Consider the following 19,117-nt stretch of genomic DNA (forward strand, 5'->3'; position numbering starts at 1 on the left):
TTAAGTTTCGATTGTACCTATTGAAATATAATATATAACAAATGAAACAGTAACACATGTGGTAAGTCTGTATGAAAGTCGTCATGTGAGAGGATGTGAACGAGACTCAGCCGCGGCTGGAAAGATACAGATGTGTTAAGTTGGCAAGCGTGAGTCGGCCTCCTACCGGAAGTTCAGCTATTTGCGCTATAAAGCCAATTTGTCTGGTTGATATCATTAAAGCGTAAAATATCCGTCGTATGACTAACTTAAGGCAGTATTTCAACTAATAGTGGCGCTGCTATCTCACATATAGCTTCGATTGTCCTCAGTCTTCACGTAGTGTACGCGGACTACAGTTCGCGTGGGTTTTATTTTGAAATTCAACAGCGGAAACAGTGAGTCTTTTTTCGCGCTGCCTTGACAGCAGACTGGAAAGCGACCAGATGGGATTGTGCACTGCCTCCTTACCAGATTCCTCACATTTTAAATTGAATCGCTCGCCTTTCTGCGGACTTTCCTGCTAACAAACAGCCCTGTCGGGACCACAGGCGCAAATCTCGGAGGCTCGACTGCGCTGTGAATCGGGACAGAGGCGGACGAGACATTAAAAGACACCCGAGCAAACATCTTCCCTGTAAGTAGGATTTCTACCTCTGGCTGTCGAGTCAGTGAACCTACTGCTCAGATGTTTCTGCCCTTGACAGTCTTTTTAGGCAACTTCAGTCCGACTAGACGCGTTTAAATGTGTGTTTTGCTGACACATGAGAGCCCCCCTCTGCGTGTTTCTGAACCGATGCAGACAGCTGTGATCACCTTTGGAAATCTGTCAAACAAAAAGGGAGTTCAGCCCGGAGGCGAGAGGGGTGTAGCCTTGTTAAATCACATTGTCTGGGACTGTTTATGCGGCCTTATCTGCTATTTGCTGCCGTCTGCGGTAGAAGCTCATTTTCCACTGTACACTGTCATTCGTGGGGTGTTTAATTCTTCATCAGCACGAATCCAGTGCGAGTTATTTGTTTTGGTTTTTTCCTTCTCCGCTGCGTTACTTTGGATCGTCAAGTGCACCACAATGATGACACTTCCGGTCATTCATTTCAAAATAAAACGAATCCACTGCGATACAAGGAGCAGAGCAGTTCTCCTTCCAACTTACTAGTGGCATATTTGTTATTACCTTTACCTGAGGACTGTTATTATATAGTTATAACACATTAATTAATTGAGCCCTTAGTCTGGATTTGCTTATTTTGTCACCATGAGGATTAAACTGAACTAAACTTTCTAATTCAAACCAACTAAAACTATAAATGTTGTTTTCTGTATGGATATTATATACCAATAAAAAGTGATGTAATTATGTGTACAGTGAATAATAATAATGGTAATAATTAAGGGTGCACTCATTCTTTAATTTATTGGTTGATTACCAGAGAATTAACATTTATAGTTGGAGTTTGGGCTGTTAGTATGTTGGAGGGTACAGATAGATTAACAACAGTTACACTTTATAATGAATTTATAATCATCTCAAATTATGATTATTTGTTGTTTTGTTCTGATTTAAAGTCTGTGACTAAAAATGAAACATTTTTATTGTGTTAGAGGCAAAAGCATTGTGTGTTTTTTGGTATTTTATTGTGCAGAGTAATATTTTACAGCCATGTGGAAGGCTGTATATTGAATGTCATGTTTTTAAGTTTGATCATTATTACATTGGAAAGTTTCAGCTCCTTGTTGTATTAAGGCTTTTGCTCGAACTACAAAACTAATTCTGGAGGGACTTGATATTTTATTTAGTTTTCATGTTGAAGTGATCAGCTGATCAAAAGAAAACAGATTTTAAATCATTATTCCTACTGAACAAAAATTTCTTGCATGTCAGTGTTTTTTCAGATATTCTTAGTATGCTGTAATAAGCCTTGGGGGCTTTTGAAAGATTTTCTAAATGTGCTCTGCTTTTATTTTGAAAAGAGCACTACCTTACACCATGGGTTTCTCCATTGGCCTTGACACATAGACCAGAATCAGGTACAATAGGTTCTCATATGTTGTCAGGCTCCGACTGTCTGTGAGTGTTTTAAAATATTAACCCATATTGATCCTCCACATGACTGCAGACACCTACCTATAAACAGCCCTGAACGACTGACTGTAGACAGTATCAGGTAGTGAATTGTTCATTATAATCCAGGTGTTTCAGTCTGTGTGAGCCTACTGTCGAAAACATGACTGTGCATTTATGATGTGTTGCCTTAAAAAGACCTTCAGTAATAATGAGCTAGTAGAATACATTTATACCTGTAACCTTTAAGTTTGTGTCCATTTATGGCACACAAACGTTTCAGGATCATCTGGCCTTTTATGTTTTCAAGTGATTTTAAGCTATTAGTTACAAAAACATTTCTGTGCCCTGCACTTGGTTTCCTGGGCTACGTACTGTTGATAGCTCTGCCAGTCAAAGGCTAGGGTTAAAGCCACGTTGAGGTCATCCGCCGCCTTTAATGGAGATGATTTATGAGGAAGGCTCTCCTGGCAGTCCTAACTGAGGGCATAAAGATTGTCATAGATTAAATTAACCAGAATACTTTTAAGTTTGCAGATGTCATTTCATATCCTACATTTACCTTAAATGTGAAAGAGTCTCCCTCAGCAAATAATATGGTTCAAAGCAGTTGGACATGCAGCAGGTGCTGGCTGCTCAAACAAAGTTAAAAAGAGAACAAACCCTTCATATCATTTTCGATCTCGGGAACAGACTTGAAGAGGAGCATTCCTGCCAGGTCTCCTTAGCGGGGACAGCCTCTTTGTGAATGTCTGCAAAAAGAAAACCTCTGTGGTTTGAGATGTAGCCTTGTCAGTTCAAACACTTGCGTTCTCATTCCTCTGTCTGGGAGCTGACTTTGTAGCAAAGCAATGCGGCTTTTCAGAGTAAAATTTGGACCAAACATGTTTTTTTTTTCAGGACTTAAAAAGCTTGTGGATGTTGAAACTTGATTCACGTACTATAACGTGTTGACACACAAACAGACTGATTTGGAGTGTTCGATATAATTTTATTTTACTTTTAGTAAGCAATATGTGACATCACTGAATACCAATACTAATTATTTACACTGTGCGACCGAGTGTTTGTGGGTTAACTATCCTGTTTGAATACTTCAGTTCCAGTTGCATGTGTTCATCAGTAGTCCGTCATGAATGGCAGCGTCAACATTCCAGAGAGTCAAGAAAAAATGCTTTGAAATTAGAGACAGTCGACGTTCTTATTATTGTTACCTTCTTGACTCAATGAAATACTTTCAAAAAATTCCTGAGTGGTTCAAAACGTTTCCACGGAGTGCACGAAACCTATATAAGCAATTATGAATTAAGCTGATGTTTCCACTTTGAATCTGCATATAACGTTTATCTGAAACCAAAAGCCTGACTCACACTGTGCGGCGCATTTTGCCTGTAATTTTCGATGCCAGATGCAACCAAACAGCTATGTGTAAACTTTTAAAGGTTATTTTCTAAAATGTTTAATCAAATGCATGACATTCATTAGTCATCTAAGCCACCCACTGTGTAGTTAGTACTTATTACAGTATGTGTTTCTGTAATCTGATCCCACAACAGGAAGCTGTGCCCGACTGCAGGTAAAACTATAAAATGTCAATAAAGATTTTATTAAAATTATTAATAATAATTCATAATAAATAAAATTAATTTGTACTTTAAAAAGTGCGGATAAAGTTTAAGAAAAGTGCAGCACAAAAACACAGTTAACTTAATAGACAATAGGAATTATTTAATATACACTGTGCCGCAGTTCAGCACAGGTCTGGTAAAGGTGACAGTGACTGGTGCTTCCCTTTAGATGTCTGCTTCTACATTAAGCTCATCAGTCACAGTAAAGGTTACACTTTCAGAAATCTGCCAAAATATGTCACCTTTCTTTGCTATGTCTACGCTGCGGTCAAGGGAATTTATTTTCAATGTTTTTGCACACACACACACACACACACACACACAAACGAACACATTGCATTTATCTAATTCAATAATGGACATTGGTTGTACAGAAAATGTTTGTTTGACCTCAACTTTCTGAATTATGTTAAATCAACACAGCCTGTTTATGTTCTGTTAACACAACTGCCAGAGGAAGGTGAGCGGCCTGTTTATACCGACTCACAACATGATGACGTTGTCAATATGTTTTGATCATGTCATAAGACGAACTGGTGGAACAAATAGCTCAGTGTCTACATGTGAACACGGCACAGACATCAGAAAGCTTTGAGTAGTATGAGTGGGTAGGATTTGGTATTTTCCAGGAGTTGATAATTTAGTTAGTTGATATAATTGATGTAATTAATTAACAATCAAATGATTGATGAAAGTAAAAATGTCAAATAAGTTTGTTGTTCTTGGTCTTTTTGTTTGCGTCCAGGTGGATTTCTCTACTATTTCTCTTCTAAAAAAGTTTCTTTTAGACGATTAGCTAGTTTGATAACATTTGTAGAATTTTGAAATGGTTTCCTTTATTCAGTATTTTCTTCACACATTCTCTCTAATGCGCTTTTAGGCCTGATTACAGCTGAAAATTTAATATTTAGTGCTCTGTTAGGTTCCACTTAAGCAGACCAGCTACTGTAACCATATGTGTTCAAACGCAGTGGGCACTGGATTAATTCCATTACATAACATGTAGCCAGTCTTAAGTTGGCTACAAGTGAAAATGAAGGCTTCACAGCAGCCTAGAGCTTAAGTTTTCCGGGACTCCAGCTTGTGTTATTAGATGATTAAAATCGACCCTTTAATAATCTGAGACATGTCTCTGCAGCAACAATGTTGGACGACAGAGTGGAAATATTAAACTTACGACTAGTTATTACCTGACACAGCTGTCTACAATATAATTGGATGCAAAGGCAGCAAAGCTTGTGCAAATGCAGCTCCCTGCTTTTGATAACTACTTCCTCATTGCCAGTTGATCCTTTGACAAATATTGACTGAAGTGTAGACACAAAGTGAAACAGAAGGAGCTTTATTGTAGTTTTCTGCTTTTTCCTGACATGTTCCTTGACATGCAGCACTCGACGGCACACCTTTCACCCACTTTACCGTGCAACGTAAATATCGTAAACCGCCTCCATATGTATCCAGAGAGGCATGACCCATGAATAACAAAGAGGAACAAGGAATGCACTGTTGGATTCGGTGAAAGTTGACTTTTTTCAGTAAGTTGCACCATATGTAAACGACACATCACAATTAACGTGCTAAAGACTGTAGAAACTGGCTCCTCGAGTTCACTCTGACCTTCTGATGGTGTGTTTAGGAAATATTTGTGCACTTTGTAACTTGTGTGCTTGTTATGAGGCATCTCCGTCTGATAAATGTGAATCAGCAGTCTGCCCTCTGACCAACGTCTCTGCGTCAGAATAAAAACATCACCTCAGCACTAAAAATCATTACATGAGGAACTGGAGTTCTCATTAATACCTTTGAATCAACCTTTTATGGCCAAACTATTGCGAGTCACTGTTGAGGAAAGTCGATTCACTCGTGAGCTTTTGTCTTTGTCAGGTAAAAACCTTGTGATTCCAATCTGAGCTGTTTTCTTGTTTCTGTGGGTGTTCGCACAAACAATTGTTCTTTATTATAAAAAATAGATTTTTCACAATTATTTTCTGGACTGCACTCCTCAAATATCTCCGCAGAGGATCAGGTTATGTGCTGCATTATATGGTGGACGGCCCCTGTTGGGTTTCATGTGATATAATTAGATTTTTCTAATGGAGCAAAAATTGTTGAAATAAATTCTTTGTACAGCTCCGAGTTTATCACCTTGTTTCAGTATCGTCTGGGGAAATCTGAGCGTGTATCTGTGCTTGGATGATTCAAGAACGACGAGTCATTATTTTCAGATATCATTTAGTAAAGACTCTGTCACTTCGAGTGTTTGACTTTTGGTCGACTTTAAATGAAGCAGGCAGAGATGGAGTGGATGAAGGGAATGGAATGGTTGGATGGAGAGGAATGAAGGTGGGAGTTGGGGTTAAGGGGGAGGGTAATGCCATTTTACATTCCCAGATGAGGATTAACAGTCACAAGTTCTCTGCCTGTTCCTGACCTGGCCTGCATTGTGAAGGCCGCTACTGCCTCCTGAACCTCTCAAATGCTCACACACTATGTCATGGACTAAACTGGAATCTCTGAACTCAGTCCACACAGCATTAAGTCATTTATTTGTACTTTTCCACTGGCATTTTGACTGATTTCATATTTTTACTATTTTTTCTGTCTGTTGCTTTTTTGCTGTTGAGGTTAAACCTGCACTGACTTCTTCTTTTCCTGTAAATGTGACTTATGGAGCATTCATGAGGTTCTTGTTGACAAGACAATATAATATAAGGTTGAGAAGTTTAAAATAACCTGCACAGTTATGCAGAGTGGAAATGCATTTTCCTTTATTTATATCCTGCATGCACTGAGTGGTACGTGCTTGACACTAACATTTCCGGGACTTTAAAGCTATCATTCGAATATGTTATGTGTCAGCAAGCCCATATTGTATCTGGAACAGAATACGGTAGTAACCTGTGCTGCTACCTTTTCAACTGTTGAAGCCCAAACAGTCTTTGACATTCTGACAGCACCAGGGCAGAATACAATGTGAGGCCTGTTCAGGTGTTGCAATAATGCAATAAAGCAAACTGAATTATTTGAATTATACAGTAAAGGCAGCAAGTAAATGGACCTAGGTCGCCTCAAATGTTGAACCAGTGTAGCTGCTAAACTCATAAGGTTTTAATCATTTCTAAAATATTAAGAGCAGCTATCTGCTGATCTTGGGATCTGCGGACTGAGCATTTAATATTTCAGTAGACTCAGCACAAAACTTTGTACAATGGGTCCATAGTACAATATGCTTATTTAATATACAAACCCCATTACCAAAATAATTTTTTTTAAATTTGTCTATTAGTTATCTGACAGAAATACAGAGAAAAGATTTTCACTGTTGACTAACTTAATTGGATTTTGTAAATATAAGCACATTTAAATTGATCCCTGCAGGACAGAGGCATGTTTACTACTGTGGGACGTCACTTTTCCTCTTTAACTAATTTACTGTTTAATCATTTGGGAACTGATCGTTGCAGTTCTGCAAGTGGAATTTTAGCTCATGAACTCCACTTCAGTAATTTTCTGAAAACAAACGCATCACGTTTCCACTGTCCTCCAATCCATCTTTACCCAGAGAATAAGCCGGCGTTTCTGAAAAGAGTTCTGAAGGCGTCTTCTGTGTGTAATGAAGGTTCACATTGCATTTCAGGATGCAGCAGTGGACTGTGTTCAAGAACTGACATATCCTAGTCACGTGAAAAGGATGGTGATTACTATTTATTGCACCAGCTTCTCTTTGACTGCTTTCATGTCTGTGTTTGTTCCCAGGCCCCAAAGTGAGTGTGCGTCCATCATGCCGCTTTTTGGTAAATCCCACAAGAGTCCAGCAGACATTGTCAGGACCCTGAAGGAAAACCTGGCCATCCTGGTCAAACAGGATAAGAAGACGGACAAGGTAGAGAAGGACGTGTTTGTATGTGTGTGTGTGTCTCTGTCTCAGGCGTCCAGGGGCCCAAGGGTGACAACCCTCTGTGAAATTAGAGCATGGAACATGCTGCTTCTGTCATCTCCTGACACTTCACTGTCAAAACAGTTTCCTCTGTCCCAAACACACACACACACACACACACACACACACACACACACACACACACACACACACACACAGACTTTCATTAAATTAGCCACTCTAAGCCAGTTCAGGCTCATAGTCCATCTGTCCTTTTTATCCACTGTTCATTTGTCTGTTCAAACTTCAAAGGTCTAGATTTATATTTTACTCTTCCATGTCTTCTATAACAACTCCTCCTGTCTTGTCCTGTCTTTTCCCCCACTTCCTCTCTGCTCTGCAGGCGTCTGAGGAGGTGTCGAAGTGCTTGGTGTCCATGAAGGAGATTCTGTATGGCAGCAATGATAAGGAGCCTCATACTGAGACTGTGGCCCAGCTAGCCCAGGAGTTGTACAATAGTGGCCTGCTAATAAGTCTGGTAGAAAACCTGCAGGTCATAGACTTTGAGGTAAGCAGAGAAGGACTTAGACTTCTATCTTTATTAACTGCGCTTTAACCTCACAGTGGATCTTTGGAGCAGACCGCTTGTGATCTCTGAAATTATAACTTATATATTTAATTTGTGATTGTGTGCGTTTCCAGGGGAAGAAGGACGTGTGTCAGATCTTTAACAACATCCTGAGGAGGCAGATTGGGACGAGGAGCCCCACTGTTGAATACTTCTGTTCCCACCAAGAGGTCCTCTTTATACTGCTGAAAGGGTGAGACAAACGGTATAGTCCATACGGTACATACTGTACACGGTCTGATGGCTCCCGAAGAGGTGACACAAAAACTGTCTCTGTGTGAAGGTACGAAACACCCCAGGTAGCACTGAACTGTGGGATCATGCTGAGGGAGTGCATCCGCCACGAGCCGCTCGCCAAGATAGTTCTCCATTCGGATCGTTTCCACAGTTTCTTCAACTATGTGGAGATGTCCACCTTCGACATCGCTTCTGACGCCTTCGCCACCTTCAAGGTACGCGTTAAGTCATAACTGAGTCATTTGCATAACAGCATTTAGAGCATTGCATTTTTTAAATGTCACTGGTCAATGGTCAACTTTCGCTCCTTCACTTGAAAATCAGGATGACTACAGTAAATGGGTAGACAAATAAAATCGAAGCTGTCTGGTTACACATCACAACATATTTTCTGAGAACACTTTTTTGTCTCTAATTTGGGTGAACTGATCCTTTAAATATGGATTAGAAGCTTCTCAAGGCTGGATGAGGTAGATTTAAAGGTGGACAAAATCCCTAAACTGAAATTAATTAGCATTTGGAAGTTCAATTAAATGCATGACCTCAGACAAATACCAAAGCAGATAAACACATTTTTTGAAGAAATGGACAAGAAGCAGTTTTAAACACAGATCTGTTATAGGTGACAGACGGCAACAAAAAATTCCTCTGTGGGTATTTTTGACTTTTCATAATTTATAGACAAGCTGAAACAAAAAACAATTCTGTTCTGGTTCATCTTCTACAACCACTTTCTACTGACTACTATTTGGTTTGACCAGTGCAGTACTATGTGTTTATGCATGTTTTGTATAAACATGTAGTACTATCCAGTTTCCCCGTGTTTTGTCTGTTTTAACACTATGGGGAAAGTTTCTATTCCCAGTAAAAGTTTTCTATAAAAAGCCTCTGTCTTGATTTATAAGACAGTTTATGCTCCCTGTCCCTTCACAGGATCTCCTGACCAGACACAAAGTACTTGTGGCTGAATACCTTGAACAGAACTACGATGCTGTGAGTCGACAGACACTTACACACACACACACACAAACAAACACACACAAACAGCAGCAGCCACCAGGTGATATTTGGAAGAGTAAACAACAAACACTGTCCGTGTGTCTAAATGACTGCTTGACCAAGAAGATCCCAAGAGAGGAAACATACTGCACACAGATACGTAACCAGATCAGGTATCAGTCACTGCAGTGCTCAATGGACCAGTCATGTATCCAGAAAAAGGTCTGTGTCATCGAACACACTGTGGTTGCTCATGGGCGACCACAGGGCCTTGTGAGGGACCGTTCAATAAGACGATATGTATGTGGGAAGTAAGAAATAAAGTTCAGATTAAGATCCTCAGAGTTTTAGGAAAACTGAATCAGCTGAAAGCCCTGTCAGTGTCACAGCATCTGTAAATACAAAGCTTAGCTCTATGCTGTCAGCTTCGCAAGGCAGAGGGGCCCCTTTCATAGGCCGGGCCCCCAGGGGTCTCGACCTGAAGAACCGAAGCCCCCACACAAAACCGCCTTTTCACCAGGGTGCTGTGTGTTGACAGATGTCCGTTTGTCCCGGTGAAGCCTGTCAGCAGACTCAATAGAGTCGATGTAATCCAGGAGCCCGCGACAGCGCTGGTTAGATCCTGGTGGCCTGCCCAGATAATTTTACAGTGAGATGTTTTCATGCCACTGATGGCCTGAGATCCAAATGTCACACTAGTATGAAAACTTTACACAAAGCGCCTTCGTTTGCAAGTTTCTAAGAAGTGAAATAATGAGGCGACATGTCCCAGATCCTGCCCTTTGTCACTGTTGTTTTAATACACACATTTAAGTAGTTTTATTTTCTTTGGATGGTGTAAACTCTTTATTTCTCCCTAAAGGTGAATAGACAAGTATTAGAAATACAGGAGATAAGACATGTGAAACTATTTCAGATGATGAATAATAATAATAATAATGTGTTTCTTGCACCATTGCAGGTGTTTGCAGACTACGAGAAGCTGCTGCACTCTGAAAACTACGTCACCAAGAGGCAGTCTCTAAAGGTTTGGCCTTGACCCATATTGATTTAGTCAGTCTGTTTATATTTCGCCTAAGAAATCTTAAAAAGCACTGTAGATTTGATTTGAAATGTAAACCTTTGAAAGCTTATCAAATGAGAATTAAATCTGGCATGTTCAGGAGTAACTATTTTTACTTGTTTTGACTGGTATTTGTGGATGGGAAGCCAGTTAGCTGCTAAGGTACCAGATCTTACTGTGTAGCTGAGACTGAAGGCAGTTTAATTTCTAAATGTACATTTATACCCATAAATCATTTACTGAATGTCCTTTTCTCATTCTCAATCTCTCCTTCAGCTTCTGGGCGAGCTGTTATTAGACAGACATAACTTCACAGTGATGACGCGCTACATCAGCAAGCCTGAGAACCTCAAACTGATGATGAATCTGCTAAGAGACAAGAGCCCCAACATCCAGTTCGAGGCCTTCCACGTCTTTAAGGTAAAAACACCAACCCTCTACATGCAACTCAGAAAGTATAGATCAGTGAAATGTTAAAGAAACCACAAAAAAGATAAACTACTAGGTTCCTGTCTGATGGAAGTGGATGTGTTTTTTGTTTGGTTGCTCCTGTCCTCAGGTGTTTGTAGCGAACCCCAATAAGACACAGCCCATCATCGACATCCTGCTCAAGAACCAGACCAAATTAATCGACTTCCTGAGCAACTTCCAGAAGGATCGCACAGACGATGAGCAGTTCAACGATGAGAAGACTTACCTAATCAAACAGATCAGGGATCTGAAGAAACCAGCCTCCTAGAGAAGCATCTCCGCCACCCCAACTTTTTATCAATAGGAAGAAATAGAAAAAAAACACATTAACAATAATGGTTATTCTATTTAAAAATATCTTCAAGACATTATCTGTCTTTTTTTTTTTCTTTGTTGGTTCATTTAAAAACTTGTTCAAGAGTAGTTTTCAATCACTGATTTTTATTTTGTTTATGTTTTTTCCCCATCTGTAGCACATAGTGCCACAACTCACGGTGTTGGAGGCAGCTGATTTCCTTTGTTTGGAGAACCAGCGGTTAAATAAAACAAAGAAAAACCAAAATGGTCCAGTGGCTGTCAAACAAACAGACTGTGACCATTTTAGCAATTTTATCACCATTTGATGGTGCTGTGTTACTTGGAAATGAACATGGGTAAAGCAGCTGTTTGAATGAAAAAGGCAGATGAAGTATTTCAGCTTTTTTTTAAATTTGTGTCAAAAATATAGTTTAGAGTAAAACACAATCTCAGTCTTTGCTAAAAACTTTGTTAGCCACATGGCAGCACTAATCTGTTTGTTAATGTACTTCCAAAGCCAACAAATAAGCAGGTTTTTCTCTCTAAAATAAAAAAATCTCCATAAAACTTACAGTGAATACAGTCCTGAAAAACCAACGCAGTGTCCAAAATGTAATGTTTTGGCAAATCTGAAATTATGCAACACTACACAATATATAACGGATATGGCCGTGCTGCTTTGAAAGAAGATGAAACATTAGGAACATATAATCTTAGTCTCTAGGCTGTAGATGCGTCCACATTTGTTGCTCTAATTAACTCAGTAAGCTTTAGTAAAACTGAGAAGAAGGTTGCCAACTAAATTAAAATTGTAGGAATCTCTGAATGAAGGGCCTTTTTAAAATTGAATCGGTACACTAAGCTTCAATCATTTTGATCACTGGTTCTCTTCGCTGGTGGCTGATAGCACTTTCTGTATGATAAAAATGATTCAGATGTTTTTTGTGTTCATCTTAAGCTGATCACTGTTTTCACACAGCTTTTTTTTTTTTTTTTTTTAATGTGTAACTTCATTTCTTGTCATGTACATTTTATGGTTTAAGCGTCTGACGCGAGTGCCATTGTGAGTGAGATCACTGAACGTTAACAGGAGGCACTTTGCCGTGTGGCTGATTGTGTGTTTCACTCCCTTTCTTTCTGTACTGTAGCAAGTGATTTGCTCTGATCTGATGTTGATATTAGGAAGGAAACAGGCGAGATGATTCAGAGGTGCCTTTTGAGTTTAGAGTTTTCCCTTCTTTTCTCTCATTGTTTTTTGTATTATCTTCCTAGGGGGAGCTTAATTAGTATGTTGATGAAAATATGCTCTGGCCAGAACATATTTGTTGTGATTAAGCAGTGAACCTCTTAACTCACCATATTTGAGTTATGCTGTCAAAGAAAATTTATTTTTTGCAGCTTGGTTGCCATTGTGTACAGACCAGCATCACACTTTAATTTTGTTGCCAAACTAGAACTGAACGTTTGATTTACAAACTCATCGGGAAACTTGTAGAATAAGGTCAAAGTTGATCTGTCTGACGGGTTTTGATGATGAAATGTAACTGTGAAAACTCAACACGTAGTTAAAACACTATAAAATGTGCAAACTCATTGAGGATAAAACTACTTTTAATGCAGATTTGGTTTTATATTAAAAACAAAGACCGTATTTCCATTTTCTACACAAGACTCTGGCATCAAAGTCAGTAAAAATCCAGAATTTATTATTTAATTGACATTTGATGTGCATCTATTGGGGTTTTATGCTTAATGTTGTGACAAATTAAAGTAAAAGAAACTTGAAGTTTCTTAATTAGGCCTTAATTAAGATTTGTACTTTCAAAGTAAAGTTCATATTTAGCTGCATCAAGCTAAATAAAACAACTCAAATCGAGAAACAAAGTCAGACTGACATTAATGAATCTGTAAATTTTGCTTTTTTTTCCCCATCTGGCATTAACACAAACATACATACCAGCTGTTGTGGATGTCATAGGCTGTGACAGTATTTATACTGTATCAGACTACAACATGAGGTGGAAATGTAGACCCGCCATCTTTACCGTACATCTGACCTGTCACTTGAGCCAAGTATGTTTGGTTTTTGCCTGTTTTACAACTAAAACAAAGAGCGACTGTGGTCAAGCAAAACTGCACGGTATCTCCTCACAGTGATGCTATTGTACCACATTCACAGCCAATAAACAGATGGGAATGCACATGCTGTGTGTGTGTGTGTGTGTGTGTTTGTAACTTGTTGACAGGCATGGGTGTACAATTAATGATGGTGCATCATTTTAACATTTTCTTAAATGCTGTACTTAGGAGTGTTCACCTTGAAAGATGACTGAATACTAGTCATGTATGTTGTAAAGATTTACTGCCTTTGTGTATGAACTGAATTGCATGCTGAGGTACCGGTAGAAGAAAGGTATGAAAAACAAAGCAAGTGCAAAAAAGTGAATATAATTCCTCAAGCTCAGAAAAAATTACTGTAAACGTCCCTTCATCACATAAACACCTGAACATCACTGTTAAGCCTGCCTTCTCATAATAAGGATGTAGCTGCCTCTTTCTCTTTGTATATACTGAGGAGAATATGCATCCATGTGCATCCATTTCCGTCAAGCCTTAAGTGCAAACTGAGTACATTTTACTTCTCAAGTCTGGAGGCAGTACACCCACAACTGTACAATATGGATGTATGTAGTCTGAACACCTTAAACAATCTAAATCTATCCACCAACTATATGAAAATAAAATCACATCAACAACTATATATATTATAGTTTATATTACCTTTTGAAATATATGAATTTTGTGGTATCCTTACATTGAAACATCGTCCATGTATTCCTCTTCCATTACTGATGCATCCATCCATCCTTTCTTTGTGCATTTCCTTTGAGGTGTGTGCAGCACATGCTTTTCATCTTCTTGCTGTTGTATCTTCATCTTCTGAGAGCTAGAACTACTATTTTAAAGAGAGTTCCTACTTTAAATCACAGGGCATGATTTAAAACAGCTTGTTGCAGTTCAAGTATAGCATTTCAAGTGTAAATACTGCCATTGTTTAGCTGAAAATGGCCACCACCAGCATGGTTTAAAACATAATCATGCAGGGGGACACAGGAAAGAAGTTACTGTAATGTTAATGTCCTGATTAAATACAAATCAGTCTCCCATAAACAGGGCTCAAGTGAAAATAAATAATATAAAATTACTGTGGTAATGATGTGGTACCGATTTGATCCTGAGGGCAGAAAGGTCTAATACCCAATTGCTCCTAGTTTTAGCTGGATTTACGCAGCAGCAAAGAATCAAATCCATTCATCCAGCACTCTGTCCATCTCTGGCTGATGTTCAGCTGATAGAAGGTGAGTCATGGGATCTGTTAGTACACAACTTCTTGTTCCTGTGGCTCTCATGCTCAGTCTGCCTGCTGTGCTTCCCGACATAACCGTCTGGAACAAAAGACACTACTGTTAAAGTACGAGGTCAGGCTGGTCCTTTTTAGAATTCCTGATTTAAGAACATTCATTAATTTCTTTAACATAAAGTCAGTTCTATTTTTTATCAATCTTTTTGTGTTTCTAATTACACTCCTAGTGGATCAACACTAAGGGTGAAAACCTTTAACAAATAATTTGCAACTTACTGGCAAAGTGTGGAGAAGGTGCTGAGCAAACTGAAGGGCTCCTCTGCCACTGTGGAGGTAAGAAAATGTAAGATAAGGAATTCCAGATGTAATTTAAAAGTTGCTGAGTACAACAAGATTTCAGTGTGAAACAGAATTAATAATTCACTTGCTCAACAGATTCTCACAGGTAAATTTAGATAATCATCAAGGTTTTTTTTCTACTCACTATGAACTTCATGATATCTTTCAAGCTGCTGAACCTCAGGTAGGAAATGTCTCCCTTATCTTTGCCCTTGTCCTGGTCTGTAGTGTAGATGTGTGAGATACCAGCTCCTCTGATCAGTGGAATACACTCATCACACGGACATTTGGTTACAAACAACATGGTGAGCTCCCCTGGTCTGATGTCTCGAGTCCTAAAGGCATCAGAAGAAACATCTGTGTTAAACACTATTTAGAATGACTTTAAAATGATCAAAGAACGTGCCTGCTTGTACCTGAAGGTGAGGGCATTCTGCTCTGCGTGGATAATATATCTGTACTTGCGTCTCTGTCTGTCCTCCTGTTTGTTGTCCATCTGGGGGTACTCTGCGTACTGTGAGCCTGCAGGGTACGCGTTGTACCCACAACCCATCAGGTACAGACCGCATGTTCCAGCACAGCCAGCCTGAGACAGGAGAGCAGCTCAAAATTCAAGAGTAAAAGTAAAAACTTGTCTAATGCATTTTCTGCTTTTAATAATTATTTACTATTATTATTTTATCTACAATATTAGTATGCAGAATAGTATGGGTTTTACAAGTCAAACACGCCAAATCAAAGGAAAAAAATGTGGACTCACTGACTGTCCTTTGGCCCAGATAACAGCACCCACACCAACTTTAGGGTCCTCTGAAATAAAAAGGAGTTTTCCATGAGAGAAGCTGGTGTCAAATGGAAAACTTTATAAAAAGAACTGTGTTAAAAATGACAGTGACCCTGAGCCTGTCATTCAGGAAAAATAAAGGAAGAAATGTCCCTGTGACTCTGGCCTTTCTTGTAATTTAGGTATATTGTCTCTAGGCACCCTGCTAAAATGCCAAAGCTAGAATGTTGTTAGAGTAGTTTGAGATTGATCATTTGATAGTGAATTATCATTACTCTTGTTTAGCCTAACAGGATATCTTCCCCTAAATGTAATGATTGATGAGTATTTGACTGCCACATTCCTCTTTTTATCCTGTTGACTGAACTGACTTTAAGCTAATTAATTACTGCTTATGGTATTTCTGACCTGTTTTAGTATTTTTTTGTTTAGTCTGACTTGAGAAAGGATATTGACTGGTACACTCATTGTACTCCCCCGTGAGTACAATGAATTACTCTGTGGCAGTCAGAAATAACCAACAATACCTGTTCTATAGGCAAGAAGTCTGGATTGGATGATGCAGTGACGGGCTACTTCTTGGGATAATTCCTCTTCACAAAGGGGCAGTGAAGACTCACAGGGTGGAGACTCTTCTCTGGGTTAGAGAAACAACACAATCAACTTTAAATATCAACTGTGAATGACAAGAGCATAGAGTTTACTGTTATTTACAAAATTTACTAAACTGGGACTAGGTGGGAGTTCTAGACTATTTTGAACCTGTAGAAGCCGTGGTTCTCCCATGGAACGCCAGCAGCTACTGCAGCCAGAACTTCCACCAGCTCCCTCATGTTGTGTCTCAAGTTAGAGAAGTAGGGCTCCACACAGAAGTTCTCCAGATGCATTTGGGTTAAAATCTCCTGGTGCTGCTGAGATGTTGTGATCAGAAACTGTCTGGAGAAATCCTTCAGGTGTCTTGTTCGCTCCCTGTAACAAGACAATAATTTCTTAATATCTTCTTAAAAGTGTTGAAGAAGCAAAATGTGCAGGTGGAGTCAGGAACCTGTTATAGAGTTCCTCTGTATTTATCTCTGGTTCATCCTCAGTCACTCTCTGCATGAAATCACACTCTCTGGACGTCTCGTCTACAAACTGAGCCAGGCCAGGTGCCAGCGGCTGCAGCAGCACACAGATGTGAGGGCGGCTGTTGGACTTTAGCTTCTCTGTTGCTATGGTGTCCAATGTGGCCTCCTCTGTGATGCTGGCAGGCGGACTGCATGAGCGGGTGTTTGAATGATTTGAGAAGGTGGACCTCAGCATGCTGACCTCAGGGTCTCCAGGCCAGAACGAGATCTGACTAACTCCAGCTGGAGAAAAGCAAACAGCAACATCAGTATTTCTTCCTAATATTCTTATTCGCTGGTAGTTAAATTTGGCCGGTGGAGGTGGAGTGCGTGATATGAGAGACAGAGTTCCAAAGTTCAGCTGCTGGCTGATGTATTCAAAGTCTAATAACAGTCGTCATTATGTAATTCTAATTTACAATAGTGTGGAAACACCTAGGCTGCACACTCAACCACTGCTGCCTTAAAAACAACCATCAGATCATTGTGCCTAGGTTTACATTTGAAATAAATGTAAAAAGGGGCCAAGAGTATAAGCATATTCCCGACAGATTTCTATACACAGACAATCAGTGACACACAAAAGTCAGGAGAGGATATAGGAAGGTGTTATACTGATCTCTGCAGATATTGAGGTTCATAGTGCGTTGTTGTCTGTCTGTTGTCTGCAGGTATTTTGATTTGCCCAACCCGTTTCTACCTCTCACTGCTCATTTTTCTGTCCTTTGCTCTCACCATTGATGATCATCTTGAGGCAGGAAGCACAGGGTCTCCTAGAGAAGTACAGCTCGCAATCAGCCAGACCTGTGCCATGTTGGATGATGGCTGCCTGTCCTGCGTGAAGCTCAGCACCTGAGCAGTGGAGTCCTACCACCTTACTGTCCCGCACTACCACCAGGCCCAACCTACGAATCTGGAAAACATTGGGTTCAAAACTGTTATAGTACTTAACAGAGAATATGCTCAAGTGCTAGTTCAGTAGTCTGTGTGTGTTAAATGTGAAATAAATGAATAAGACAACCGTCTGCATGTCATTCTATGCAGTATATCTCTCTTATTTCTTTTTTTACACCAACCTGACTGTGCTCATCCTCTTCAGGCTTCTCTTGAGGGAAAAGCTCCATCCACAAACTCAATAAGGTAAATAGGTTTACCTTTGATAACCTGGGGCCATGACCTGGAGGAGAGGCAGGAAAATAAAGCACATAAGCATGATGATCACCTTTCGCTACGAACTTGCCTTAATGTAAAGCTGTCAATACACTTGTTGACGTGCAGAAGAGCAGGTGCCAGTGTTGATGGCTTAAAAACTGCACCCAAGTCACCTCAGACTGCATCTATCGTATTTTATGACTAGTACAAAGACGAGGCTACAATTGCAATTATATACTGTGGATTTGCAATTTCAATCGTCGCTGTATTGTAAACTACCCCTCTCATATATCAGCTGTGTTTTGACATGACATAACCAAACCTAGCTAAACCACTGACGTTACAACGTAAGAGTTCACCTGGCTCACCTAGTACTCTGCTGTCAGTCTGGGTGCCACTGTCTTTCGTATCTCGCTCTGGCCTGGACTGGCCCGAAACGGCTCGGTTCCTTTTGTCGCTTCCTTCCATTCAACCCACTGAGCAAAGCGAAATAATGTCTAGTAAGTCACAAGGACTTCCAAAATGCTAAGTTGACAGAGAATTAATGTTAACCTGAGGCAAGGTACATAGAAAGACAATTACTTCCGATTGCCGCTCCCAAAATAAGAGCCTCCCTAACGACTGAAAGTAAAACAAAAACTAAACATGGCATGTGTCACGTACGCGTTCATTAACTACGAACTTGTTGTAGTGTTTATGTCTATAGAGTAGTGCACATATGTAGTATTTATGTTTATGTGGATGACTATAACTGTATTACAATATCAAGCTTTAACTTGAAAGCAAATGTATTGCTGCTAAATTATGATAGCCTCGTAGCTAGGCTAATATAGCTTTAGCCTTCTTTACGACAGAACTAATTACCAGACAAAACTCACTACAAACGATCAGCCACTACATTTACACCCACTTAAGGTTAAATCCTTTGTTTTATCTCATCCCTATGAGCTGTTGGTGCCTCGTTATGCTATTATTTCGAAGGCGAACTGGCTTTACTTCTGTAGCTAACTCCGCTAACGGTCAGCAGCTTGACAAAGATCCGGGCTATTTCCGTAATATCCTCTGACGTGTACAAGTGGGCGGGGCATCCGGATAGGTTTGTTGAGTGCGCATTTGTCTTCACTAGGT

At 39.7% G+C, this 19,117-nt stretch overlaps 2 protein-coding genes across 2 annotated transcripts; one reads left to right on the top strand and one right to left on the bottom strand.

The window, feature by feature from the left end:
* The first annotated feature begins 405 nt into the window (after positions 1-405).
* On the top strand, positions 406-13,445 carry cab39l (calcium binding protein 39-like). The gene is made up of 9 exons (XM_026363969.1): positions 406-616; positions 7,429-7,555; positions 7,953-8,117; positions 8,252-8,370; positions 8,461-8,629; positions 9,348-9,407; positions 10,375-10,440; positions 10,753-10,896; positions 11,036-13,445. Exons 2-9 carry the CDS (start codon positions 7,454-7,456, stop codon positions 11,213-11,215), a joined length of 1,005 nt encoding a protein of 334 aa, XP_026219754.1. The 5' UTR covers positions 406-616; positions 7,429-7,453; the 3' UTR covers positions 11,216-13,445.
* Positions 12,262-19,015, bottom strand: cdadc1 (cytidine and dCMP deaminase domain containing 1). The gene is made up of 12 exons (XM_026363968.1): positions 18,900-19,015; positions 18,358-18,465; positions 17,914-18,014; positions 17,573-17,750; positions 16,777-17,080; positions 16,494-16,700; positions 16,259-16,368; positions 15,708-15,757; positions 15,364-15,533; positions 15,093-15,282; positions 14,885-14,933; positions 12,262-14,690 (listed from the first exon to the last, which is right to left on the bottom strand). The coding sequence occupies exons 2-12, from the start codon at positions 18,455-18,457 to the stop codon at positions 14,590-14,592; spliced, it is 1,560 nt and encodes a 519-aa protein (XP_026219753.1). The 5' UTR covers positions 18,458-18,465; positions 18,900-19,015; the 3' UTR covers positions 12,262-14,589.
* Between the last annotated feature and the right edge of the window lie 102 nt (positions 19,016-19,117).

The sequence above is a fragment of the Anabas testudineus genome, chromosome 2 (genome assembly GCF_900324465.2).
Source record: "Anabas testudineus chromosome 2, fAnaTes1.2, whole genome shotgun sequence".
Lineage (NCBI taxonomy): Eukaryota > Metazoa > Chordata > Actinopteri > Anabantiformes > Anabantidae > Anabas > Anabas testudineus.

Bases quoted from the DNA above. Each gene is read 5' to 3' on its own strand.
- cab39l (XM_026363969.1), top strand. From the start codon at position 7,454: ATGCCGCTTTTTGGTAAATCCCACAAGAGTCCAGCAGACATTGTCAGG. The intron at 7,556-7,952 runs GTAGAGAAGGAC...TCTGCTCTGCAG, and splicing joins AGGATAAGAAGACGGACAAG to GCGTCTGAGGAGGTGTCGAA. The intron at 8,118-8,251 runs GTAAGCAGAGAA...GTGCGTTTCCAG, and splicing joins TGCAGGTCATAGACTTTGAG to GGGAAGAAGGACGTGTGTCA.
- cdadc1 (XM_026363968.1), bottom strand. From the start codon at position 18,457: ATGGAAGGAAGCGACAAAAGGAACCGAGCCGTTTCGGGCCAGTCCAGG. The intron at 17,751-17,913 runs GTTGGTGTAAAA...AATGTTTTCCAG, and splicing joins AAGAGGATGAGCACAGTCAG to ATTCGTAGGTTGGGCCTGGT. The intron at 17,081-17,572 runs GTGAGAGCAAAG...GCTTTTCTCCAG, and splicing joins CCTCAAGATGATCATCAATG to CTGGAGTTAGTCAGATCTCG.